The following is a 27,579-nucleotide window of genomic DNA, read 5'->3' on the forward strand; positions in this document are numbered from 1 at the left end:
AATCATCAATATATCTTTTATAGATGATGATATGTTTAAAAAATATTGAAGAGTATATATATTGCAACTCAAACAATCCCATGAACAAATTAGCGAACGTGGGTGCCACCTTCGAACCCATCGCCACCCCACGTCGCTGGCGATACAATACATCCTGGAAGGTAAAAAAATTATTCGCCAAAATAAACTCCATGCCAAATCCATCTCCTGCATTAGTGGTCTTTGGCGCGGTTTTCAAACATCCATCTCTTCATCTATACTATTCATCATAGGGATGACTGCTGCCGTTGACCCAGTTTATATGCCTGCATAGTGGTTGTGACTGTCACAACTACACTTGGTGAGTAACCTCTGTGAATCATACCCCATTTGTTTGTCGGGTAAGACCCTATTGCGCTCCTTTTCCACAGTGTTTTGCAAATGTTCTGGAATGGCCATCCCAGTCCCCAGACCTGAATATGATTGAACATCTGTGGGATGATTTGAAGCGTGCTGTCCATGCTCGGCGACCATCAAACTTAACCCCTTTACGACCGCCGATACGCCTTTTAACGGCGGTAAATAAGGGTACTTTTTCCGATCCGCCGCTTTTTAACGGCGGTCGGAAAAAAGGGTCTAGCGCCCCCCAGAGTCAGAAAATTTCCGGGGTCTCAGCTGCCGGGGGTAGCTGAGACCCTGGAGATCATGATTCGGGCCGGTTTTTCCGGTCCCCAGTCACGTGATGACCGGTATACACCGTATACCGATCATCAAGTTATAGTAAATGACCGCGCCGGTAAAAAATGATTTATCTCCCATCTGGCATGATCAAACATGCCAGATGGGAGATAAATCTTTTTCCCGGTTCCCTCCGGTCCCCCGGTGTCCCCAAAGTGCCCCCCCCGACCCCCAACCCCCTCCCGAAAATCCAAGATGGCCGCGCGCACCGGCGATCACAGCAGCGCGCCGGCCGCATTTCCACTGTTCCTATGGTTTCTGTCGTATGTGCCATAACACATACGACAGAAACCTGCTCCCTAGGCCCTGCCGGGTCCCCCCCTACCCCCCCCCCCCCCCCTGGTGTTCCCCGGTGTCCCCCGGTGTCATACATACCTGTCGCAGCTCTGATCCCCCGCGGCCCCCTCCTCCGGCTCCTTCTCAGCAGACTCCGGTCACATGAGCAGAGCGCAGCTGTCAGCTTCCTGTGTTCAGGACGCTGGCTGCTCGCACTCTGCAGCTGTGACCCAGGGAGGGTGGGTGCAGATTCTTTGCACCCACTCTCCTCAAATGGAGGGTCTGCCCTCCTAGAAAATGGGGGATACGTTCCCTGAACGTGTCCCCCATATTCTAGAAGGTCCAGAGTCGACGTGGGACGTCCAAATGGATTATTGTGGATTTTTTTTTTTTCTTTTCAATAAATTGGTCAATCAGGGAATGTTTTGGGGAGTGTTTTTTCAAATAAATTTTTTTTTGTTGTCAATTTTTTTTTTTATTACTGTCAATTAGTTATGTCGGGTATCTGATAGACGCCGTGACATAACTAATTGCTGGGCTTGATGCCAGGTGACATTACACACCTGGTATCAACCCCATTCATTACCCCGTTAGCCAACGCACCAGGGCGCGGGATGAGCTGGGGCGAAGCGCCAGAATTGGCGCATCTAATGGATGCGCCACTTCTGGGGCGGCTGCGGCCTGCTATTTTTAGGCTGGGAAGAGTCCAATAACCGTGGCTCTTCCCATCCTGAGAATACCAGACCCCAGCTGTCAGCTTCACCTTGGCTGGTGATCTAATTTGGGGGGACCCCACGTTTGTTTTTTTTTTTTAATTATTTATTTATAAATAATTAAAAAAAAAAAACAGCTTGGGGAGCCCTCCAAATTGATCACCAGACAAGATGAAGCTGTCAGCTGTGGTTTGCAGGCTACAGCTGTCTGCTTTACCCTAGCTGGCTATCAAAAATAGGGGGGACCCCACGTCATTTATTTTAATTCTTTTTTTTTTTTTGGGCTAAATACAAGGCTAGGCATCCTTTAGTGTCACATGAAAGGCACTAAAGGGCGCCAGCTTAGAATATGCAGGGGGGTGGGACGTTATATATGTTTGACATCTATCCATTCATCCATTGTAGCATTTTACGCTGTGTGCCCACAATCAGGGTTTGCAACGTTTTGGGCGCAGAGTGTTTTCCCTGCGTCCATAACGCTGCGTTGTGCAGTAGAAGCACAGTGGCAGGATTTTTAGAAATCCCGTGCCCACTGTGTTTCTTTTCTCCGCAGCATAAATCGACCTGTGGCGCAGCTTCCCGAGCCTCAGGATGTCAATTTATGCTGCGGAGATGAGTGTTCTTTGCAGGTAGAATAGAACTAAAGTCCACAGCAGCCTGAACCCAAATCGTGGGCATGGGCAGCTGCGTTCTCCCGTGGACAACACTCACATTTCTGCAGGAGGCTGACACTGGGTACTAGACGCCGTGTCGCTGGATCATGGCCACATAGCCTAAAGGCTACTTTACACGCTGCGATATCGGTCCCGATATCGCTAGCGTGGGTACCCGCCCCCATCTGTTGTGCGACACGGGCAATCGCTGCCCGTGCCGCACAACATCGCGCAGATGCGTCACACATACTTACCTGCCCGGCGACGTCGCTGTGACCGGCAAACCGCCTCCTTTCTAAGGGGGCGGTCCGTGTGGCGTCACAGTGACGTCACTGAGCGGCCGCCCAATAGAAGCGGAGGGGCGGAGATGAGTGGCCGGAACATCCCGCCCACCTCCTTCCTTCCTCATAGCGGCCGGGAGGCAGGTAAGGAGAGGTTCCTCGTTCCTGCGGCGTCACACATAGCGATGTGTGCTGCCGCAGGAGCGACGAACTACATCGTTACTGCTGCAGTAACGATAATCGAGAATGGACCCCCATGTCACCGATCAGCGATTTTGCACGTTTTTGCAACGATGCAAAATCGCTCATCGGTGTCACACGCAGCAACATTGCTAATGCGGCCGGATGTGCGTCACCAATTCCGTGACCCTAACGACTCCGCATTAGCGATGTCGCAGCGTGTAAAGCCCCCTTAACAGTGAGAAATTTTTTGCTACAGCAACAGTTTTGTGAAGTACCTGTGGATTCAAAATGTTTACTATACTCCTGAATAAAATCCTTGAGGGGTCCAGTTTCCAAAATGAGGTCACTTGTGGGGGGTTTCTGATGTATAGGTGCCCAAGGGGCCCTGCTAATGTGACATGGTGCGCGCAATTTACTTCAACTTTTCCAAAATTCAAATGGTGCTCCTTCCATTCCAAGCCCTCCCATTTATCCAAACAAAGGTTTTTGGCCACATGTGTGGTATCCCTGCGCTCACAAGAAATTAGATAACAACCTGTGGGGTACACGTTTTGTTGTTGCCTCTTGAAAAAGTGAAAAATGTGTCGCTAAATCAACATTTTTGTGAAAAAAATGAAAATTTCAATATGGCAACCTAAGCTTATCAAATTCTGTGAAGTATTCGTGGATTCAAAATGCTCAATATACACCTAGATTAAAGCCTTGAGGGGTCTTATTTCCAGAATGGGGTCACTTGTGGGGGACCTCCACTGCTTAGGCACCTCAGGGGTTCTCCTAATGCAACATGGCGTCCGCTATTGATTCCAGCCAATTTTGCAGTCAAATTGCACTCCTTCTCTTCTGAGCCCTGTAGTGTGCCCAAACAGTTGATTTCCACCACATACAAGATATCAACAAACTCAGGAGAAATTGCGCAATAAATTTCATGGTGATTTTTTTCCTGTTACCCTTGTGAAAAAAAAAGCTACCTGGTTGAAGTAACAATTTTGTGGTAAAATTTTATTTTTTTATTTTCATGGCTCAACGTTATAAACTTCTGTAAAGCACCTGGGGGTTCAGGGTACTCACCAAACATCAAGATAAATTCCTTGAGGGGCCTAGTTTCCAATATGGGGTCACTTGTGGTGTTTTTTTGCTGTTTACGTACCTTAGGGGTCCTCCAAATGCGACATGGTGCCCGCAATCTTTTTCAGCCAAATTTCCTTTCCAAAATTCAAATATTGCTCCTTCCGTTCCAAGCCCTCCCATTTCTCCAAACAAAGGTTTCAGACCACAAGTGAGGTATCACCGCGCTCATACAAAAGTGGGTAACAAACATTGGGGTCACATTTTTGGAATTACCTCTTGAAAAAGTGAAAAAATTGATGCTAAAGCAACATTTTTGAGAAAAAAATGAAAATTTTCAATGTGACAACGTAACGTTATCAAAATCTGTGAAGTACCTGTGGATCCAAAATGCTCACTATACCCCTAGATAGAAGCCTTAAGGGGTCTAGTTTCCAAAATGGTGTCACTTGTAAGGGGTTTCTGCTGTTTAGGTACCTTGGCGGACATGTAAATGCAACATGGTGCCCGCAATCTATTTCAGCCAAATTTGCTTTCCAAAATTCAAATATTGCTCCTTCTGTTCCGAGCCCTCCCATTTGTCCAAACAAAGGTTTCTGACCACATGTGGGGTATTGGCGCGTTCATAAGAAAGTGGGTAACAAGTTTTGGGGTTCATTTTGTTGTGTTATTTCTTCTAAAAGTGAATAAATTTGGGGTAGAGCAACATTTTAGGTAAAATTTTATTTTTTGCTTTTTTTCATTCCACTTTGCTTTAGTTCCTGTGAAGCACCTGAAGGGTTAATAAACTTCTTGGATGTGGTTTTGAGTACTTTGAGGCGTGCTGTTTTGAGAATGGTGTCACTTTTAGGTATTTTCTGTCACTTAGGCCTCTCAAAGTCACTTCAAATGTGATGTGGTCCCTAAAAAAATGGTTTTGTGAATTTTGTTGAAAAAATGGGAAATTGCTGATGAACTTTGACCCCTTCTAACTTCCTAACCCCAAAACATTTTGTTTCAGAAATTGCGCTAATGTAAAGTAGACATGTGGGAAATGTTATTTATTAACTGTTTTGTGTGACATAACTCTCTGGGTTAAGGGCATAAAAATTAAAAGTTTGAAAATTGCAAAATTTTCAAAATTTTCATCAAATTTCCGATTTTTTCACAAATAAAAGCAAAAAATATCGTTCTAAATTTATAACTATCATGAAGTACAATATGTCACGAAAAAACAATGTCAGAATCACCGGGATCCGTTGAAGCGTTCCAGAGTTATGACCTCATAAAGTGACACTGGTCAGAATTGCAAAAAATGGCCTGGTCATTAAGTACAAAACTGGCTTCGTCCTTAAGGGGTTAACTGAACTGGAATTGTTTTGTAAACAGGAGTGGTCAAATATACCTTCATCCAGGATCCAGGAACTCATTAAAAGCTACAGGAAGCGACTAGAGGCTGTTATTTTTGCAAAAGGAGGATATACAAAATATTAATGTCACTTTTATGTTGAGGTGCCCATACTTTTGCACCGGTCAAATTTTGTTTAAATGCGGATTGCACATTTTGTGTTAGTACAATAAACCTCATTTCAATACAGAAATATTACTCAGTCCATCAGTTATTAGATATATGAAACTGAAATAGCTATTGCAAAAACCCAAATTGTTATAAAGAAAAAAGGTTAACATTAATAGGGGTGCCCAAACTTTTTCATATTACTGTAGATGTCGGTTGAACCATGATTCATTCATCTTCCTCGCCTCGCTCTCCCATACACATGAGCGCTCTCTTTGCTAAACTGATCTTTTGATTGAATTTGTCAGTAGCCAAGTTTTCCCCCAAAATTTAATTCCTCGATATTGGAAAACCTCTAAATTACCAAAGAAAAAGTGAGTTAAACACACCCTATTAAAAAAAAGTTTGGTAAATTTCTCTGAAATAATAAAAGATTTCTGCAAAATGTTTAAACCTTCTAACATCCTAACAACATAAAAGAACATTTTACAAATGGGGCTGATGTAAAGCAGACATAGGGTAAATGGTCTTTATGAACTATTTTGTGTGGTGTGACTATCTAGATTAAAGGGATAATCATTCAAAGGTTGAAAATTGCAAAAGGTTTGAAATTTTTGTTACATTTATTATCTTTTCATAAATAAACATTAACATATCAAACAAAATTTACCGTTATAATGAAATATGTGTCACAAAAAAAAAATCTTAAAATCACCTGAATATGTTGAAGCGTTCTAGAGTTAATGCCACAGAAATGGACATGTCAGATTTGAAAAATTTGGCCTTGTCAGTAAGGGGTTAAAGTGTGTAGAATCATAAGTAGCATTCCTTTTATTATTTATATAAAATTATATATTTATTTTTACTTTTTTTATAGACATATTTCTATATGGCAGTATTCATTTGCCCATATAAAGTATAATCCTACGCATTTTTATACCACACACCTAAAGTTTTCATGAGATCAACATAGATTGCAGGGCTGAAAGGGTTTTCACAACCAGGATATTTTGTTTCTCTAATCTTGGGCATTAAAGGGTTATTCCCATTTCCAAGATCCTATCCCAATATGTAGAAGGTGTAAAACTAATAATATTAGCAAATGTAGTATAGCTCTCCTGATAAGCTGTCTCTTACCTCATTTGCAGGACATTCCAGCTTAGGTATCCATGGTTACATCCACTGATATAGTAACAGTTAGTTAGTTGCTATTGGTTGTAACCATAGTTATTTAGGCTGCAATGCCCTGCACATGAGGTAAGAGACATATCTATATCAAGAGAACTACACTACATTTCTAATTGGAGGTATGTGGTAATATAATGTTGGGAGTACAGCTGTTAATCACAGTCAGTCAACCGCTGGCGATGGCAAAGGTCTCCCCCATGATTGAAACTGTCGTTGTTCACCTGGTCACTTGTGTTAAAGTATGTGCCCTCCACAAACTTAGGCTTGAAACACACATCCGTGAAACACGTGCGTGTTTGGTCCGTTTCCGTGTATACTGGAGACACGGCCAAACGTGCACCAATGTTACTATATCTCTGCGGTTACAATTGCGTTTTTGGTTATGTCCGTGAGTCCGTCTCCGTGATGCGTTTTTTGGTCCGTGTCTCACGCCAGCATGTCCGTTTTATTCATGCAACACGCAGCACGGACCCAATGAAAGTCAATGGGTCTGTGCGCACGTCCGAGTGACACGGACGCATCTCTGTTTGTTCCCTGTATGTTTTGTGCTTTTTTCATGTGATATCAGTCTTTTTTCTTTTTATGTTTCGTTCTCTCCCTCAGTCCGTCGGTCGGTCTCTATGTCTGTCTGTCCCTCTAGCTGTCTGTCGGTCAGTTCCCCCCTCTCTCATACTTACCATTCCCCGATCTCCGGCGCGGCGCTGCACGGCTGTTATAAAAACTCAGGCGGCTTTTCCTCTTTTGAAAAAGCCGGCCGCCCATTAATCAATCTTGTATTCTCTGCTTTACCCGCCCACCGGCGGCTGTGATTGGTTGCAGTGAGACACGCCCACCACGCTGAGTGACAGGTGTCACACTGCACCCAATCACAGCAGCCGGTGGGCGTGTCTATACTGTGCAGTAAAATAAATAAATAAATAATTTAAAAAAACGGCGTGCGGTCCCCCCCCATTTTAATACCAGCCAGATAAAGCCATACGGCTGAAGGCTGGTATTCTCAGGATGGGGAGCTCCACGTTATGGGGGGCCCCCCACCCTAACAATATCAGTCAGCAGCCGCCCAGAATTGCCGCATACATTAGATGCGACAGTTCTGGGGCTGTACCCGGCTCTTCCCGATTTACCCTGGTGCATTGGCAAATCGGGGTAATAAGGAGTTATTGGCAGCCCATAGCTGCCAATAAGTCCTAGATTAATCATGTCAGGCGTCTAGGAGACACCTTCCATGATTAATCTGTAAGTTACAGTAAAAAAACACACACGCCCGAAAAATCCTTTATTAGAAATAAAAAACACAAACAAATTCCCTCATTACCAATTTATTAACCCCGACAAACCCTCCATGTCCGGCGTACTCCACGGACCTCCAGCGTCGCGTCCAGCTCTGCTGCATGCAGGTGACAGGAGCAGCAGAAGACACCGCCGCTCCGGTCACCTCCACGCAGCTAATGAGATGAGTAGCGCGATCAGCTGCTGTGAGTCAGGTAACTCGCGGCCACCGCTGGATCCAGCGGTGGCCGCGGGTAACCTCAGTGACAGCAGCTGATCGCGCTACTCACCTCATTAGCTGCGTGGAGGTGACCGGAGCGGCGGTGTCTTCTGCTGCTCCTGTCACCTGCATGCAGCAGAGCTGGACGCGACGCTGGAGGTCCGTGGAGTACGCCGGACATGGAGGGTTTGTCGGGGTTAATAAATTGGTAATGAGGGAATTTGTTTGTGTTTTTTATTTCTAATAAAGGATTTTTCAGGCGTGTGTGTTTTTTTACTGTAACTTACAGGTTAATCATGGAAGGTGTCTCCTAGACGCCTGACATGATTAATCTAGGACTTATTGGCAGCTATGGGCTGCCAATAACTCCTTATTACCCCGATTTGCCAACGCACCAGGGTAAATCGGGAAGAGCCGGGTACAGCCCCAGAACTGTCGCATCTAATGTATGCGGCAATTCTGGGCGACTGCTGACTGATATTGTTAGGGTGGGGGGCCCCCCATAACGTGGAGCTCCCCATCCTGAGAATACCAGCCTTCAGCCGTATGGCTTTATCTGGCTGGTATTAAAATGGGGGGGGAACGCACGCCGGTTTTTTAAATTATTTATTTATTTATTTTACTGCACAGTATAGACACGCCCACCGGCTGCTGTGATTGGGTGCAGTGTGACACCTGTCACTCAGCGTGGTGGGCGTGTCTCACTGCAACCAATCACAGCCGCCGGTGGGCGGGTAAAGCAGGGAATACGAGATTGATTAATGGGCGGCCGGCTTTTTCAAATTAGAAAAAGCCGCCGGAACAGTGTGAACGCCGTGCAGCGCCGGTGATCGGGGAACGGTGAGTATAAGAGAGGGGGGGACACTTCAGTCACTCGGGGGATTAGTGGTCACCGGTGAATCCTTCACAGGTGACCGCTAATCAGTACACGGCACAAAGACAGAGCCGCGGCATGACAATGAAGTCGGGTGAAGTTCACCCGAGTTCATTCTCATCCCGCTACTCTGTCTTCCGACATGTAGTAACGACATTTTGCATCACACACGTACATTTCACACGGACAACACATACACATGTCAGTTATTTCACTCACGCACACACGGACATTCCACACGCACATACGGCTAGCATACGGGATACACACGCAGGCCACACATACCATAAAAACGGACCTAAAAAACGGAAAACGGACCCGAAAAACGGCCCGTTTTACACGGACGTGGTTTTCACGGATGTGTGGCGGAGCCCTTAGGGGTACTTTACACGTTGCGACATCGCTAGCATCGGCTAGCGATGTCAAGCGCGATAGCACCCGCCCCCGTTGCACATGTGATATCTGGTGATCGCTGCCGTAGCGAACATTATCGCTACGGCAGCGTCACACGCACATACCTTGTCGGCGACTTCGCGGTGACCGCCGAACAATCCCTCCTTCAAGGGGGAGGTGCGTTCGGCAATACCGCGACGTCACCACAACGTCACTAAGCGGCTGGCCAATAGAAGCGGAGGGGCAGAGATCAGCGGGACATAACATCCCGCCCACTTTCTTCCTTCCTCGTTACCGGTGGACGCAGGTAATGAGATGTTTGTCGTTCCTGCGGGTTTACACACAGCGATGTGTGGTGCTGCAGGAACAACAAACAACATCGTACCTGCGGCCGAACCGACATTATGGAATTGAACGACGTTACGCAGATCAGCGATATTGTACGCTCGTTCATCATCGCACCTAGGTTTTACACGTTGCAATGTCGCTACCGGCGCCGGATGTGCGTCACTAACGACGTGACCCCGACGATATATCGGTAGCGATGTCGCAACGTGTAAAGCCTGCCTTAGTCTAGGCCATTGCATTCAGTACTCATTTATAATACAGTAAGGCTAAAATCATAGTTACATAGTTACATGGGTTGAAAAAAGACCTAAGTCCATCCAGTTCAACCTTCCTCCACCAATTATACATTTTGTCCCTAAGTCACTTATAACCAACAATGTTTATGTACTGAGGAAATCATCCAGCCCTTTTTTAAAAGCTGTTATAGTATCTGCCATTACTACCTCTTGAGGTAGGGCATTCCACAGTCTGACTGCTCTAACTGTAAAGAACCCTTTCCTATTTAGCTGCCGGAATCACTTTTCTTCCACTCGCAGTGAGTGCCCCCTGGTCCTTAGTATTGTCTTTGGAAGAAATAAGTCATGTGCCAGTCCTTTATATTGACCACACATGTATTTATACATCTAAGTGAGATCTCTTCTGAGACGTCTTTTTTCTAAGCTAAACATATCTAACTTTTTCAACCTCTCATCATATGGGAGGCCTTCCATTCCTTGTAGTAGTCTAGTTAGCCGCCTTTGAACTGATTCTAACTTCTATATGGCCTTCTTAAAATGCGGAGCCCAAAACTGGATCCCATATTCCAGATGTGGCCTTACAAGTGATTTATAGAGGGGTAACAATACATTGGGATCACGGGATCTAATCTCTCTTTTTATACACCCTAAAATCTTGTTTGCTTTAGCAGCTGCTGCTTTACATTGAGTACTGCTGCTCAGCTTATTTGTAAGGAGAATACCCAAGTCCTTCTCAAGTTCTGTAGTCCCTAGTTTACTTCCATTTAATGTATACGCAGCTATAGGATTACTCCGTCCTAGGTGCATTTCTTTACATTTATCAACATTAAATCTCATTTGCCATGTATCTGCCCATACTGACATCTTATCCAGATCTTTTTGTAATATTGTACCATCGAGGTCAGTTTTTAATATCCTACATAGTTTGGTGTTATCAGCAAAGACTGACACTTTACTATCAATCCCATCCACAAGGTCATTAATAAAGAGATTAAAAAAAATTGGTCCTTGCACAGATCCCTGCGGTATACCACTGCTGACTATAGGCCATCTAGAGAATGTACCATTTATGACTACTCTTTGTTTCCTAGCTTTTAGCTAATTCCTTACCTAGTTGCATATAGTTTCCCCTAGTCCTTGCTTCTGGAACTTTAGTAAAAGGCTATTATATGGTACAGTATCAAATGCCTTTGCAAAGTCCAAATAAATCATATCAGCTGCATTACCAATATCCAGCTTTGCACTACCCCCTCATAGAACCCCAACAGACTGGTTATACATGACTTATCTTTCATGGGTCCATGCTGCCTGTCAGTTATTATATTATTTTCTGCAATATATTTTTGCATGTCACCCCTTAAAATGCCCTCAAAAACTTTTCATACTACTGATGTCAGGCTTACTGGACGGTAGTTGCCTGGATCCACCCTCTTACCTTTCTTAAATATCGGTACTACATCAGCAATTCTCCAATCCTGAGGCACCAACCCTGTTACAAGCGACTCTAAAAAGATGAGATACAGCGGTCTGTCGATTACGGAGCTCAATTCCCTCAATATTCGTGGATGAATGCCATCTGGCCCGGAGGATTTGTCAATGTTTAATTTACTCAGATGCAGGCGTACTTCTTCTTGTGTTAAATTAATTATATCGGGTGGGGAACTTTGATTTTTCACTTGTTGAATGAACCCTGGAACAGTCTGCTCCTTGGTGAACACTGATGAGAAGTGTTTAATATCTCAGTTTGTCCTCTATAACTAACTTGTTATTATATAGAAATGCAAGAAACTAAACCAACAGTAAGGAAAAGATGATTTTCTGATAATTACTTCATGTATACTGATGCAAAAGAAGCAAATGAGGCTGGAGGTCTATATTATTATTTAGCAAGGCAAAGAATTTATTACGTATTAACGGATACGACCAGATGAGATAATTGGTTAGAATTGGTAAAATTATTTTTGTATGAATTTATGTATGATAGCCGTACAATCATTTATGATTATATGGCGCTATATTGATGATGTCCATTGTGTTTAGCCTCATGTTTTTGGTAAGGAATATAATCAATATCTGATGTTTTCATGTCTGATAGAATCCAAATGGATTGAAATTGAAGCAGTATACAGTATCTTCTGAACCTTTTTTTCTTGTTTTGTCATATTAAAGCTTTTATCCAGTTCAAGTGAAAGCAGAACCAAGTGAAAACTGTGGTACGTCATTTTCATTTAATCTTCTGCCTTAAAGTTATTCCCATCTCCAAGATCCCATCCTAATATGTAGTAGGTGTAATAATAAGGATATGAACAAAAACGTCCAATTAGAAATGTAGTATAGTTCTTCTGATTCAATATGTTGCTTACCTCATATTCAGGGCATTGCAGGACCTTAGGTATCCTTGGTTATGACCACGCATATGGTCACAGATAGTTAGTTGGTTAGTTGCTTGATAAAGACCACATCGGTCGACACGTTGCTACCTTACCACATCTAATGGAATAAACACGAAATTACTTTGTCATCTGTCGTCTTTATCATTCTGGTTAGTGGCTAGTGGTCATAACAATGAGTACCTAAGCTGCAATGCCTTGCATATGATGTAAGCAACATAGTGAATCAGAAGAACTATACTACATTTCTAATTGGAGGTATTTTCTACTATTATTATTATTACACCTACTACATATTGGGATATGATCTTGTAGATGGGAATAACCCTTTAAATTACAGAATAGTCAGATAGCATTGATCTGCTTTTGTCACGTGCAGTAAATGGTATGGAGGCGAGAATGTCTGCACTTCATATATGAGACACATGTTAATGATCATGTATGTTTTAATAGAAAATTCATTTGAGGTGACAACGGTGACAATAAAACAAGAGACTGATGACCAGGATTACTATCGATTCAGATTCCAAGGTAATATGTTTACATTTAGTCATACATTTAGTTACACATGTGATTGTAAGTAAAATGCTCAGTTGTATTCACGAGTCTGTGACACAATCTGATGAGTGTCCTTTCCCCCATTGAAGTGTATCCATGGTACGAATATATCAGCTTCACAGGCCAATTGCTGACAATCTAAAGGTTCATAGCCTATAGTAATTTTTGGAAATCATACTGGTAAAATATATGACATAGGGAGGCTATGTTCACATCACGCTTAACCCTCATGTCAGTATCTATCAGGCTAATGTCTGAAGCTCGGGAAAACGGGATTTGGACATCTCCTCTGATGGGCCATTGATTAGGAGCCACTGTGCGATCTGTGTAACAACATCATTTCTTCATCGTTCCTTATGGGAGACCCAGACCATGGGTGTATAGCTTCTGCCTCCGGAGGACACACAAAGTACTACACTAAAAGTGTAGCTCCTCCCTCCGAGCATATACACCCCCTGGATGACAAATCCAACCAGTTCAATTCTTTGTGTTCAGGAGGTCACACACACACATGCATTCTCTGAATTTTGATTTTTGATTTTTGATTTCAAAGATTTGGAAGAAAAGCGGGTCCAGTCTGGACTCCCGGCATTTCCCTTCTCACCCCACTGTGTCGGCGGTGCTGTTAAGGTTGATTTTACAAGGCTGGAGCCTTCACATGCCGCGCTCCTTCACCATCCCCTGAGGCTCTGGCTTGAAGTGGGAGCCATCACGGTTCTCACTGCTTTGCAGGAGACCGGTCTCCATCCGCAGCCCTTTCAGGATCCTGCCGGACGGAGCGATCACCCCCCAGGGACCTACCTGGCACCTGCGTCTCACAAGCTAAGTACTGAGACGTTATTACCACAGAAAGTGGTCTTTCCAGGGGTCCCTTGCACTTTATATATTGGGGAGAGTGTGTTATATGACTGTGTTAACATTTCCGGCCGGTTCTCCAGTTTTCACTGGAGAACCGCGCCGATGGTGCCTGCACGCTGGCCGCATGTTTAAATCTAGGCCCCGGCTTCGCCTGAGGCCTAGTTTCGATTTCACTGCCCCTGCATGTCAGTCATGCAGAGGGACAGTGCGGCTCCGCCCAGCGGCTGTTCAGCACAGGGAAGGGACACTCCTCACTGAGGAAAGATTCCCTCCCCTGTATACCTCATTTGCCCTCCGGATCCCGCTCTCAGAGTAGGCCCCGCCCCCACTCCTCGCTCCGGCGCCATTTTTTCAGCGTTCTCAATGTCTGCATAACCACATTGTGACACTGGGGGCCTGGGCTGGGGATCTGGAGGGCACAGAGATGTCTCTCTGTTAAACGGTCTGGCAAGCCACAACCTCCGGTTGTGCAGCTGCTTATATACTCTGTTTATATACTTTGCTGGGGGTCATTCTGGACAGAGCCCCCACTTCTGCAGCATGTCTCACATCAGAGCAGGGCTGCAAGGCTGTTCTTAATATGCACTGCATGTAGACTCTCACTGCCTGTACCGAGCACATAACCACATTGTGATGCCTGCTCTAACATGGTGGTGCCTCAGCCTGGAAGCTCATCTGTGGTCCCTCCGGCTGCTCTGGCTCCGGTGGCTGAACCCCCGGTTTGGGTAGAATCCCTCTCTCCAGGGGACAGCTGTCCCGGACACTGCTGAGCATGCATCAGCCCCCTTCTCAGGGCACCTCTGCTGCTACGGCTCGCTCAGCAAAGCTCACAGAGGATTCTTCATCTGGCTCAGACCCCGTCCTCCTAAAATGGAGACGCAGGGTCCTCTTTCCTTCCTCGTCCCGCGGCTCTGACTCGAGCTGACTCGCGGGACGAGGAGGATGCCTTTACTAGGGGCTCGGACGCTACTTCATGTATCCCATTGATCTGTCCGAAGGTGACGCAGATGCTAATGATTTAATTGCGTCCATTATATTTGTACTGGACCTCAATCCGCCTGTATCAGGGGAGCATCCCCCTCTGGCAGAAAGGCATCAGTATACCTTAAGAGAACAAGGAGTGTGTTCTTTAACCACTCCAGTTTTTCAGCCCACTGTGACCAAGCCCAGAGCCTGTCCTGACAGACGCTTCCCAAAGCGTGGTTCTGATGACTGTTTTCCCCTTCCACCAGAGGTGGTCAAGGAGTGGGCTCATTCACCAAGGGTGGACCCTCCGGTGTCTAGACTTTCAGCCCGGACAGTTGTATCAGTGGCTGACGGCACCTCTCTAAGGATTCCACTGTCCGCCAGGTTGACCTTCTGGCCAAATCTATATATGAGGCGGCAGGGGCCTCGTTCTCCCCATCTTTTGCAGCAGTGCGGGCTCTCAAAGCCATCTCTGCTTCTCTGGAGGAGATGCATTCCCTCACCAGGGACTCTATGCCCGAAATGGTTGCCTTAACTTCCAGGCTTCAGTCTTTTCATCCTATGCCATGTCTGCCATGCTAGAGACTGTCACCGCACTGCGGTGGCCTCGGCTACTTCCCTCGCTATCCGCAGGCTCCTGTGGCTTCGAGAGTGGAAGGCAGATGCTTCTTAAGAAGTTCCTTGCTGGGCTCCCTTTTGCTGGGACCAGTCTATTCGGTGAACAACTGGATGAAATTATTAAGGAAGCTTTTGGCAGGAAGAGTATTTCCATGCCACAAACCCAGGAAACCTGTCCAGGGCAGGAACCAGTCGAGGTTTCGTTCCTGCCGCGCCAGCAACGTCCTTTGGTCGGTGGCAGGCTCTCCCACTTGGGTGACGTGTGGTTTCAACACGTCTTCGATCAGTGGATGTGGGATACCATCTCCCACGGCTACAGAATAGAATTCTATCCAGCCCGCCAAACAGATTTTTTCTGTCAACTCCCCCCTGCTCCAAGGCCGCCGCCTTCTCACAGGCCGTGGCATTCTTGCAGGCCAATGGAGTAATTGTACCAGTTCCCGACTGGGAACGGTTCTGAAATTTCTACTCAAATCTCTTCCTAGTCCCCGAAAAGGACGGTGCCTTCCGACCTGGATCTCAAGCTTCCCAACAAGCATGTTCAGGTGCGGTTTTTTTGCATGGAGTCCCTGCGATCAGTCAATGACCCAAGGAGATTTCTTAGCATCCATCGACATCAGAGATGTCTATCGGCATGTGCCAATCGCAGTTTCACACCAGCGTTGGCTACGTTTTGTAATCGGAGAGGAACATTTCCAATTCGTGGCTCTCCCCTTCGGGTTAGCCACGGCCCCTCGTGTATTCACCAAGGTCATGGCAGCAGTGGTTGCGGTTCTGAACCTCCAGGGGTTGGCAGTGATTCCTTACCTGGACGACCTTCTAGTCAAGGCTTCATCCAGTGCGGACTCTCAGCGGAGTGTCTCGCTCACTCTCAGCGGAGTGTCTTGCTCACTCTCGCCACGCTTGTTCAATTCGGGTGGTTTGTCAATCTGCCCAAGTCCACTCTGACCCCGACCCAGGAACTTCCGTACCTAGGGATGCAATTCGAGACTCTGCTGGCACTTGTGAAGCTGCCCTTAGTCAAACAGCAGTCCCTTCATCTGGCGGTTCGCTCTCTGCTGAGGCTCCGCCGGCATTCCATCAGGCACCTCACGCAGGTGCTGGGTCAGATGGTGGCGTCAATGGAAGCGGTTCCCTTTGCCAGTTCCATCTGCGTCCCCTGCAGCTGGACATTCTCCGCTGTTGGGACAAGCGGACCTCGTCCTTGCACAGGCTGGTGGCTCTGTCGCCACAGACCAGGAGCGCTCTTCAGTGGTGGCTTCGGCCCCTCTCTCTGTCCCAGGGACGCTCCTTTCTGGCCCCGTCCTGGGTGATTCTCACCACGGATGCCAGTCTATCCGGCTGGGGAGCAGTGTTTTCTCCACCACCGAGCACAGGGCACTTGGACTCCGTCCGAATCAGCCCTCTCGATCAATGTGCTGGAAATCAGAGCTGTGCTCCTAGCTCTCGTAGCTTTTCACCACCTGTCGGCGGGCAAGCACATCCGAGTCCAGTCAGACAACGCGACAGCAGTTGCCTACATCAATCACCAGGGCGGGACTCGCAGCCGCCTAGCCCTGTTGGAAATTCAACGCATCCTTCAGTGGACGGAGGACTCCAAGTCCACCATATCCGCAATCCACATCCCAGGCGTAGAAAACTGGGAGCCAGATTATCTCAGCCGTCAAACCGTGGACAGCGGCGAGTGGGCCCTGCATCCGGCAGTGTTCCGGTTTACGTGGCTCGCTCCCACGATCCTCAGGCCTTGGCGGCGGACGCGCTGGTTCAGGATTGGTCCCAGTTCCGTCTGTCCTACGTGTTTCCCCCTCTAGCTCTCTTGCCCAGAGTCCTGCGCAAGATCAGAATGGATGGCCGTCGGGTCATACTCATCGCCCCAGACTTGCCCAGGCGAGCTTGGTTCCCAGACCTGCTCCGTCTGTCCGTAGAGGTGCCATGGCATCTCCCGGACCGCCCAGACCTTCTCTTACAAGGTCCGTTTTTCCGCCAGAATTCTGCGGCTCTCAGATTGACGGCGTGGCTCTTGAGTCCTGGATCCTTACGGCTTCAGGCATTCCTTCCGAGGTCATCTCCACTATGACTCAGGCTCGGAAGTCTTCCTCGGCCAGGATTTACCACAGGACTTGGAGATTTTTCCTGTCCTGGTGTCGCTCTTCCGGCCATGCTCTTTGGCCGTTTTCCTTGCCGACCATCCTGTCCTTTCTACAGTCCGGTCTGCAGCTAGGACTATCCCTCAATTCCCTCAAGGGACAGGTCTCGGCTCTGTCAGTGTTGTTCCAGCGGCGTATCGCCCGACTGGCCCAGGTGCGCACCTTCATGCAGGGCGCATCTCACATTATTCCGCCTTACCGGCGGCCTCTGGATCCCTGGGACCTTAATCTGGTCCTCACGGCCTTACAGAAACCCCCCTTTGAGCCTCTTAGGGAGGTTTCGTTGTTTCGTCTTTCACAGAAAGTGGTCTTTCTGGTGGCCATAACTTCTCTCAGGAGAGTCTCTGATTTGACTGTGCTCTCTTCGGAGTCACCCTTTTTGGTTTTTTCACCAAGACAAGGTGGTTCTCCGTCCGACTCCGGGCTTTCTCCCTAAGGTGGTGTCTCCTTTCCACCTTAACCAGGACATTTCATTGTCTTCCCTTTGATCGGCCCCTGTGCATCGCTTTGAGAAAGCGTTGCATGCTTTAGATTTGGCGCGGACGCTCCGGATCTATGTGTCACGCACCGCTGTTCTTAGGCGGTGCACCTCTCTTTTTGTGCTGACCACAGGTCAGCGCAAGGGTCTCTCGGCTTCTAAACCGACCCTAGCTCGTGGATTAGGTCGGCCATATCCGATGCCTACCAATGTTCTCAGGTGCCTCCCCCGCCGGGGATTAAGGCGCACTCGACCAGAGCTGTCGGTGCCTCTGGGGCTTTCAGGCACCAGGCTACGGCTCAGCAGGTCTGTCAGGCTGCCACTTGGTCTAGTCTGCACACCTTTTCGAAGCACTACCAAGTGCATGCTCATGCTTCGGCAGATGCGAGCTTGGGCAGACGCATCCTTCGGGCGGCTGTCGCCCATTTGTGAAGTTAGGTTTTGCCTACTTCTCAGTTTCTGTTTATTTCCCACCCATGGACTGCTTTGAGACGTCCCATGGTCTGGGTCTCCCATAAGGAACGATGAAGAAAAAGAGAATTTTGTTTACTTACCGTAAATTTTTTTTCTTATAGTTCCGACATGGGAGACCCAGCACCCTCTCTGTTGCCTGTTGGCAGTTTTCTTGTTCCGTGTGTTTTTCACCGGCTGTTGTTGTAGACAGAGGTTCCGGTTATTCCGGGTTTTATTCTATCTCTACTTATGGGTGGATGTCCTCCTTCAGCTTTTGCACTAAACTGGTTGGATTTGTCATCCAGGGGGTGTATATGCTCGGAGGGAGGAGCTACACTTTTAGTGTAGTACTTTATGTGTCCTCCGGAGGCAGAAGCTATACACCCATGGTCTGGGTCTCCCATGTCGGAACTATAAGAAAAAGAATTTACGGTAAGTAAACAAAATTCTCTTTTTTCTTCCTTTACTGCCTATTTGAGGTGGGTGCAAAGATATAGTCGACCACGTCTTGGAGCCCACCCAAATAGGCAGATAAGGCCAAAAATAATGCCCGACAGATCACACAGTGACTCCATCTGGATCATTACAGTCAATGGCCCTGTCAGTGCAACTAACCAAATCCGTAATGATAGAGTCCCAATGGAGTCACTGATGGTAGGTGAAAACGCAATATGAATATGGCCTTAGTCGACAAGATGTGGGGTTTTGTATTCTTTTTACAAATAACAAGCAATATCATTCTAAATATACTGTTTTCTTCAAGGGCATGCTTATGGAGAAGAGTCTAATAAAGGAACAGAAGTGGATCACCATGAAGGTTTCTGAATAGAAAATAACTTGTACAATAAAGTATGAAAGCTCACATAGATGACATGGCTGGTAACACACTGAGGATTTGATGCAGATTTTCTCAGTGGATCTGTCTACCCTCATTTGCCCTATCTGTTGCAGACAAAATACTGCATATTTAATTAGCCTATTTTTTTGTTTGATAAGACACACCAGATTATAAGATGCACCCTATATTTAGAGGTAAAAAAATGTATGGTCTGTCTTGTAATCCGGTGGTGTGGCAGAAGTGGTGGTGGAACGGGGTCGGAGGAGGCAGGGGCGGTGCTGCAGTAGGGTGATGCTGTTGTCGGTGCAGGGGGTGTCCCAGATGCTCGCTGCGGACGGCGGCGCTGAGATGCTCTGCTGTGCTGCTCTGTGGGCTCTGCTGTGCTGTGGACGGTGAGACAGTGGCCGCCATCCTGAATGTCAGCGGTGTGGGCTTCAAAGAAATGGTGCCCGAAGTCGGGTCAATCACAAGTTTAGATTTCATCTGCGCACAAGCCACCTCTGGGCACCATTTTCCTTAAGTCCACTGCTGGGAGATCAATGGGCCGGAGGCAGCACAAATGAGATCTTGAGCCGAGAGCTCCATCTGCGCACACGCTGACTCTGGGTGCCATTATTTGAAGCCCTCACCGCCAACATCCAGGATGGCGACCCCTGCTTCACCGCCCGCAGCACAGCAGAGCCCACAGCACACCACCCACAGTACAGCCGAGCGCACAGCACAGCCCACAGCATTGCCACTGCCTTCTGTGACTCTTGTGCAGCACCCCCTGGTAAGCTATATTGGGCTTATAAGACGCACCCCTCATTTTACTCCCAAATTTTTGGGAAGAAAAGTGTGTATTATAATCCAAAAAATATGGTATATTATTATTCAATATATCTTTACTTTCTAGTATAAAGAGCGGGCTGCTTTGTTAGTGAAAACCGCCAAACAAATGGACAGGTCACTTTTAACCGCTTCAGGGTTTCCAGGATGGTTTAAAAGACATGATATTAGACAGAACAATGTCGTTTTAACATTGCTTTGTATTACGTTAATTCTATGGCACACTTCTGCAGTGCCTTTTCAGGTGGATTTCGGCACATACCATTGTCCATATTCGCCCAGCCTTGCTTTCACAGATCATCGCTGAGGAGCAGGTTTCACAAGAAAAAAAAAATAGGGGAGATTTACTAAGACCTTATCTTATTTGCTGGTTTTAATGAAAAACTTGCTGAAGTAAGATATACTTAATATGGATGATCGAATACCTCAAATATCCGGCTTTGCGAATATTTGCCGAATAGGTCGCCGCTATTCGACTATTTGTGAATGTTCGATGCGCAATGTAAGTCTATGGGACACCCGAATAACAACTATTCGGAACTATTCGGGCTTCCCATAGACTTACATTGCACATCGAATATTCTCATAGCGGCGAACTATTCGTCGGATATTCGCAAATCAGAATATTTGAGGTATTCGATCATCCCTATACTTAACTTATTAAGAGGGACAAAATAGACACATCTCTGGCTGGCTGTGTTCACCAGGAGATCAAGTCTGGCATAGATATGCACTTTCTAGCATAAATTTCATTTGTAGGGCCATCGGAGACCTCTTCCCTTCTACTAAGCCCCACCCTATTGTTAGAACAATGTGGATATGTCTGAACCAAGCTTAACATTTCTCCTTATACACACATGCAGAGAGACCAGTCTATCAAGCATTGCCAGGTGGGGAGGAATCACTGGGCACCCGCCTCCCCTGACTAGCCATCTTAGTCACCTTGCCCCGTTCAAAGCATGTTTTGTCTGAAATGCCGCAGATTTTCAGTGCACAGGGATATTTGTAATGATGGGTCTGTCTGAAATTCATGCTGTCTATGATTCAGACTGTATGAGTCTTCTGACAGGTGATCTTTAAGACATGCCTAACTACTGTGTATTCTCCCAGCCAAAATGTGGATACCTCAGAACTGTAATGGAAGAGAGCCGTGGCCTGCTGTCTATGTTATAGATTTCTGATTTATTTTTCAGAGAAGGAGTATGTGCCGCCTCATAAGAAACAGAAGAGTACGGAGCAAACCCTGCCAATCATTAATCATTCTGTGCAATGCAAAAGGAAAACCAGAGAGTTCAATTTTGGTAAGGAGTCACAAAAACGTAGATAATCTGGAAAGTCATCAGGAAAATGCATAATAAGCATGCAGATCTGTAGAAAATCAAGGTCCATCAGCAGTTTATATTAGTCTGTGCTCCTATTTCAGGGAACTTATCATGACATTTCGATGAGAACACTACAGAATACAGACTGCGTTTTTTGTAATTCTGTCATCATATTATGCCCAGAAGGAAGTCCCGAAATATGGAAATATCCTGCTGACAGGATCACCAGTGGAAGGGCAGCTTTGGGTCACGGGAACATTTCTGCTAACATCACTTAAAGGGAACCTGTCACCAATTTTATGGCCTATAAGCTGCGGCCACCACCAGTGGGCTCTTATATACAACATTCTAACATGCTGTATATAAGAGCGCAGGCCGCTGTGAGAACATAAAAAACACTTTATAATACTCACCTAAACCAGTCGCTGCGGTGCTAGGTGGGCGGCGCTGTTCTCCGGGACTGGCGCCTCCTCTCTCGGCCATCTTGCTCCTCCGTCTTTTGAAGCCTGGGTGCATGACGCGTCCACGTCATACACACTCGCCAGCACTGGTGTATACACAATACCGACATGGTATTTATTTTAACCCTTATTTAACTTCCAGATGTCTAATTTCAGTTGTTGTGTGATTCTGTTTTCAGAGAAGTGGAACGCAAGGATTACAGAACTAAGAAAACAAGTGGAAGAGTTATTTGAAAAGAAGTATGGTATGTTATATATCGTGTGTTATTATATTTTGTCTTCTGCTCAACTCCATGCATTACAGGTCGTCTGACAATACGATGCTGGACTTACAGATTTTCTAATAGAGACAGAAAATAACCTGGTGTCTAGCTTTTTTTACCCATGAGAATTGAAAAGTATGAACCTACAACAAAATATGACTACATTTTTTAAAAATATGCACATTTTTATTGTGTGTGTGTGAGTATTTAGAAACATGAAATACGAGAAACAAACAAAAAAAATTTGGATACGGATATAAGGGTGCTTTACACGCTGTGACATCGCTAGCGATAGCTAGCGATGTCGTGCGCGATAGCTAGCGATGTCGTGCGCAATAGCACCCGCACCCGTCGTTCGTGCGACATTTGGTGATCGCTGCCGTAGCGAACATAATCGCTACGGCAGCGTCACATGCACATACCTTTTCAGCGACGCCGCTGTGACCGCCGAACAATCCCTCCTTCAAGGGGGAGGTGCGTTCGGCGTCATAGCGACTTCACCGCGGCGTCACTAAGTGGCCGCCCAATAGCAGAGGAGGGGCGGAGATGAGCGGCCGGAACATGCCGCCCACCTCCTTCCTTCCTCATTGCCGGTGGACGCAGGTAAGGAGATGTTCGTCGTTCCTGCGGTGTCACACATAGCGATGTGTGACGCCGCAGGAACGACGAACAACCAGCGGCATGCACCACCAACGATATTATGAAAAGGAGCAACGTGTCAACGATCAATGATTTTTGACGTTTTTGCGATTGTTGATCGTCGCTCCTTGGTGTCACACGCTGCGATGTTGCTACCGGCGCCGGATGTGCGTCACTAACAACGTGACCCCGACGATATATCGTTAGCGATGTCTCAGCGTGTAAAGCACCCTTTAGGGTCACCTCATAACAGTGTTATGGCATAAAGCCCAAAATTGACAGCATGAAAAGATATTTACAGAAAAAATATTATAGGGATTCCAAAAATATTACAATGAAAAATGTAGATGAGGTGGCGAACAAACAACGGAAGGAAATGAATGGAATGTACATAGGCACTTGCTGTAAATGTCTCCATAATTATGTGTATAATAACCTACATATACTATTACACATATCCCATGTGTGGATAAAAAGCTCTAAAAATACATACATAAATGAAATGAGTGAAATGGACCATATAAATCTGGAGTGTGCAAATATAATGCGGAAATATAGAAATGAATTATTCTGTCATGATATATAAAATCTGATAATGTGTGCCATCATATATACTTGCGTTTCACCATGGTTTCTTCCAGGGGTGATAGTTTCACCCCTGGAAAAAGCCATGGCGAAACGCTTGTTGGGCGCAGCAAGGTATATATGATGGCATACATTATCAGATGTTAAATGTCATGACAGAATAAAGTAGGAGCAGAGACCCTGACTCCAGAAATGTGTCACTTACTGGGCAGTATGTTGCTGTTTCAAGAAAATCAGTCACTTATTAGCAAAAGATTATCACTAGTGGACTAGTTCTCTCGTGCCATGTAGTCCTCATTCTCTGTGTAACCCCACTCACACCACTGATTAGCAGCTTTCTGTCAACTTGCAGTGTATAGAGAAAGCTGTCAGTCAGTGGTGTGGGGTGGGGTTATACAAAGTTCAGCATTCAGAGAACTGCTAGATCTGCAGCAGATAAACTAGGGCTATTGTCCAAATGACAGCAAGTAGCCCAGTAAGTGACACAATGCCGCAATCACTTTGTTCCTAAATCATGCTGCTACCAGATGGAATAGCAAAAACCTGGTGGCATATTTTCTTAACGTATAATATTATTATTACTTATTTTTAGAGCACCATTGATTCCATGGTGCTGGGCATGAGAAGGGGTTACACACACAAAATACAGATATAAATTCCAGGGAACAAACCAACAATAACGAACTGGTACAGAAAGGAGAGGGCCCTGCCCTTATGGGCTTACATTCTACAGGAATATTGACCGTTACTAAAAAGAAATCACTTGTAATTGATTTTCTTTGTAAATAAAAGGATGCAAAAAATTGTGCTGGCTCAGAAATGCCATCTTCTAATCGTGATTTCACTATATGATTCACATTTTATTGCATGAACATTGCTCAGTCTAGCATCTTATAAAGGTGAAAATTGTGTTTATGTATTCCCTTAAAAGCGGAAGCAATAAATGTGAATGGCCCGGTTTCCATTCCATATCACCTTTTCCAGTCTAATTCAGATGATCTTTATGTGGAAGGACTGCCTGAAGGAATCCCATTTAGGAGACCTTCAACTTATGGAATACCACGTCTGGAAAGAATCCTGCTAGCAAGAGAAAGGATCCGATATGTCATCAAAAAGTATGTTTATTACCATCTCCATAGCTCATTACTAACTCTGTGATTTAGGGGTACTTTGCACACTACGACATCGCAGGTGCGATGTCGGTGGGGTCAAATCGAAAGTGACGCACATCCGGCGTCACTGTCGACATCGGAGTGTGTAAATCGTTTTTGATACAATTAACGAGCGCAAAAGTGTCGAAATCATATCATCGGTGTAGTGTCGGCCATTTCCATAATTTCGGAAGGACCGATGTTACGATGTTGTTCCTCGTTCCTGCGGCAGCAGACATCGCTGTGTGTGAAGCCGCAGGAGCGAGGAACATCTCCTTACCTGCGTCCCGGCTGCAATGAGAAGGAAGGAGGTGGGCGGGATGTTTACGTCCCGCTCATCTCCGCCCCTCTGCTTCTATTGGCCGCCTGCCGTGTGACGTCGCTGTGACGCCGCACGACTTGCCTCCTTAGGAAGAAGGCGGTTCGCCGGTCAGAGCGACGTCGCAGGGCAGGTAAGTGCATGTGAAGCTGCCGTAGCGATAATGTTCAATGTTCGCTACGGCAGCTATCACAAGATATCGGAGCTGCGACGGGGGCGGGGACTATCGCGCTCGGCATCGCTACCATCGGCTTGCGATGTCGTAGTGTGCAAAGTACCCCTTAGTAATGAAGTGCCATACATTTTTATCTTATATGTGTTACATATGTGCTTTCACTTTTATAGTAGAAAGCCCTTTCTTGCAATTTTCGGCATTATTCATTTTTTTTTTTGTTTTAAGACCCCCACACACATTAGACTAACGTAGTCCAAAACCGCTGATATTGGCTGACAGTCCAATGTAATGTATGGGAGACAAGGATCAAACCTGCCCGACTTCGGATTTGTTCCACCAAACTGCCACCATAGCTGTCTGCCAGTGGCTCTCTCATAGAGAATACAGAAGTGTTCTGCTATACTGATCTTTTACAATATAATTACAAAAGCATTTGACGCTATAATTTTCTTTCCAAAATTCCTTAGACCAGAACTTCTGAATACTACAGTAGAAGCTATTTCCATTGAAAGGACAGCTCCAGGAGGTAGTATCATTTCTTGTTTACTGCCATGTTCTTTTATGTAACCACCTATCACTTTGTTTAATTAAAAATGATAATTTCTCTATGGCTTCATTGGATACACAGGAAACCATGGCTATATGCTGCTGCCACAAGGAGGAGGCCACTATGCTAGAAAAAAGTTAGCTCGCCTCGGTAGTATACACCCATCAACTGGAGACAAGCTGGTCAGTTTAAGATTAGTGTCCGTAGGAAGCAGACACAGGGCTGCACTAAGCCCGTCTCTACCTTAGGTATGTATTTGTTGTGTGTTATTAATGATTTCCCTATGTCATTCAGATACAGTTTGTGACTACGGGCATAAGGGGGTAATTGGCCACCCTCCTCTCTCACTTAGAAACCAGTAGCACATTGTGGGGTTGTGTCACAACCGTTGTCTCCGGTGTCTGTCTGTCAGTACCCCCCCCATAATACATCAAGAATGCTTGGAGAATTCCCACAGAGGGACAAGTGGACAGCCCTTGCCTCTTTTTCCATGCAGGCTTAACCACCAGAACCTGACATGCATGGGAGGGGAGATGAACATAGTACGAAGGGCATCTGAATATTGTCTTCCTCATCGTGCTGTGAAGATGGATTCTGGGGTCTTCAGGACATGTATTTTCCCCCTTGCCACTAGATATTTACTCTTATATTTTAGTATTAGAGACAGTAAGGCGGGCTTTGCACGCTGCGACAATGCAAGCCGATGCTGCGATGCCGAGCGCGATAGTCCCCGCCCCCGTCGCAACTGCGATATCCTTGTGATAGCTGCCGTAGCGAACATTATCGCTACGGCAGCTTCACATGGACTCACCCGTCCTGCGACCGTCGCTCTGGCCGGCGACCCGCCTCCTTATTAAGGGGGCGGGTCGTATGGCGTCACTGCGACGTCACACGGCAGGCGGCCAATAGGAGCGGAGGGGAGGAGATGAGCGGGATGTAAACATCCCGCCCACCTCCTTCCTTCCGCATATCCTACGGAAGCCGCAGTGACGCCGGTAGGAGATGTTCCTCGCTCCTGCGGCTTCACACACAGCGATGTGTGCAGCCGCAGGAGCGAGGAACAACATCGGACCGTCGCGTCAGCGTAGTCATGGATTACGCCGACGCTGCACCGATGATACGATTACGATGCTTTTGCGCTCGTTAATCGTATCATCGAGCCTTTACACACTACGATGTCGCATGCGATGCCGGAAGTACGTCATTTTCAATTTGACCCCACCGACATCGTACCTGCGATGTCGTAGTGTGCAAAGCCCGCCTAAGGTTGCATAGGCCCATTTTTTAGCCTTTACTCCATGTTGCCAAGCCCCACTGCTACCCCCTTGTTGCCGTGGTACCAACGACAGGTAAAACTATTAATTTAGTCCTCGACTTAAGCCGAGGCCTACTCCTCCAGTCAGACATCGCCTGCAATTGCCCCGACCAATTGCACATGCACAGACTTATTGCATGTCCTTTTCTGGCCTGCCCACCACTCTCACTTAGGCCCCCCTTCGACTCTCCCTTTAGTCACGCGAGAACTCGCCGCTTTTTTTCAGCTCTGACCATCTTCCTCTCTCCTTGGCGCCATTACTTCAGATGCCGGCATCAAGCACCGCTATACAGCTCTGCCTCTCCAGACCTCCTGGAATCGCGTTTTCTCCCCGACAGGCCTTCAGAGATACAGGCTGCATAACCAGGGTAGGCAGTGCTTGCCCTCCGCGGTGCTATCCCCCTGGCTCATTCTCATAATCCCCCATGACCCTCCTCAATAAAAGCACACTATTCCCCTGACCCAGATGGATACCAGAAGGTTAATTAGTCCAGGGCAGTTTTTCTAGTCTCTTCCTCATGTATTCATATAATATATTCCTTGGGACAGCCCTATATACACTGTGTTCCAAATTATTATGCAAAAAATATTTTTTCATATTTTCCTAAATTGCAGTCATTGTTATTTTCCAGTCATCTACTATTCGAGTATAATTGAAATGTTTTTGATCAAACTGCCTATGAAAAAAGTATATTTTTAAAAATAATAAACACTCAAAATGCAATCAAAATGCATGTTCCAAATTATTATGCACAGC

The 27,579-nt window shown here is 46.3% G+C and overlaps 1 protein-coding gene across 3 annotated transcripts in view; it reads left to right on the forward strand.

Moving 5' to 3' along the window:
• Positions 1 to 27,579, forward strand: part of GTF2I (general transcription factor IIi) — a 151,085-nt gene that overhangs the window by 42,490 nt on the left and 81,016 nt on the right. For all 3 annotated transcript variants that reach the window (XM_075336360.1, XM_075336362.1, XM_075336361.1), the window contains exons 8-14: positions 12,081 to 12,124; positions 12,755 to 12,832; positions 19,143 to 19,196; positions 21,239 to 21,346; positions 22,008 to 22,073; positions 24,247 to 24,430; positions 25,428 to 25,486. In XM_075336360.1, coding sequence (XP_075192475.1) covers positions 12,081 to 12,124; positions 12,755 to 12,832; positions 19,143 to 19,196; positions 21,239 to 21,346; positions 22,008 to 22,073; positions 24,247 to 24,430; positions 25,428 to 25,486 — 593 coding nt within the window. The remainder of the gene's footprint in view (positions 1 to 12,080; positions 12,125 to 12,754; positions 12,833 to 19,142; positions 19,197 to 21,238; positions 21,347 to 22,007; positions 22,074 to 24,246; positions 24,431 to 25,427; positions 25,487 to 27,579) is intronic.

This window comes from Anomaloglossus baeobatrachus, chromosome 2, assembly GCF_048569485.1.
Source record: "Anomaloglossus baeobatrachus isolate aAnoBae1 chromosome 2, aAnoBae1.hap1, whole genome shotgun sequence".
In the NCBI taxonomy this organism is placed as follows: domain Eukaryota; kingdom Metazoa; phylum Chordata; class Amphibia; order Anura; family Aromobatidae; genus Anomaloglossus; species Anomaloglossus baeobatrachus.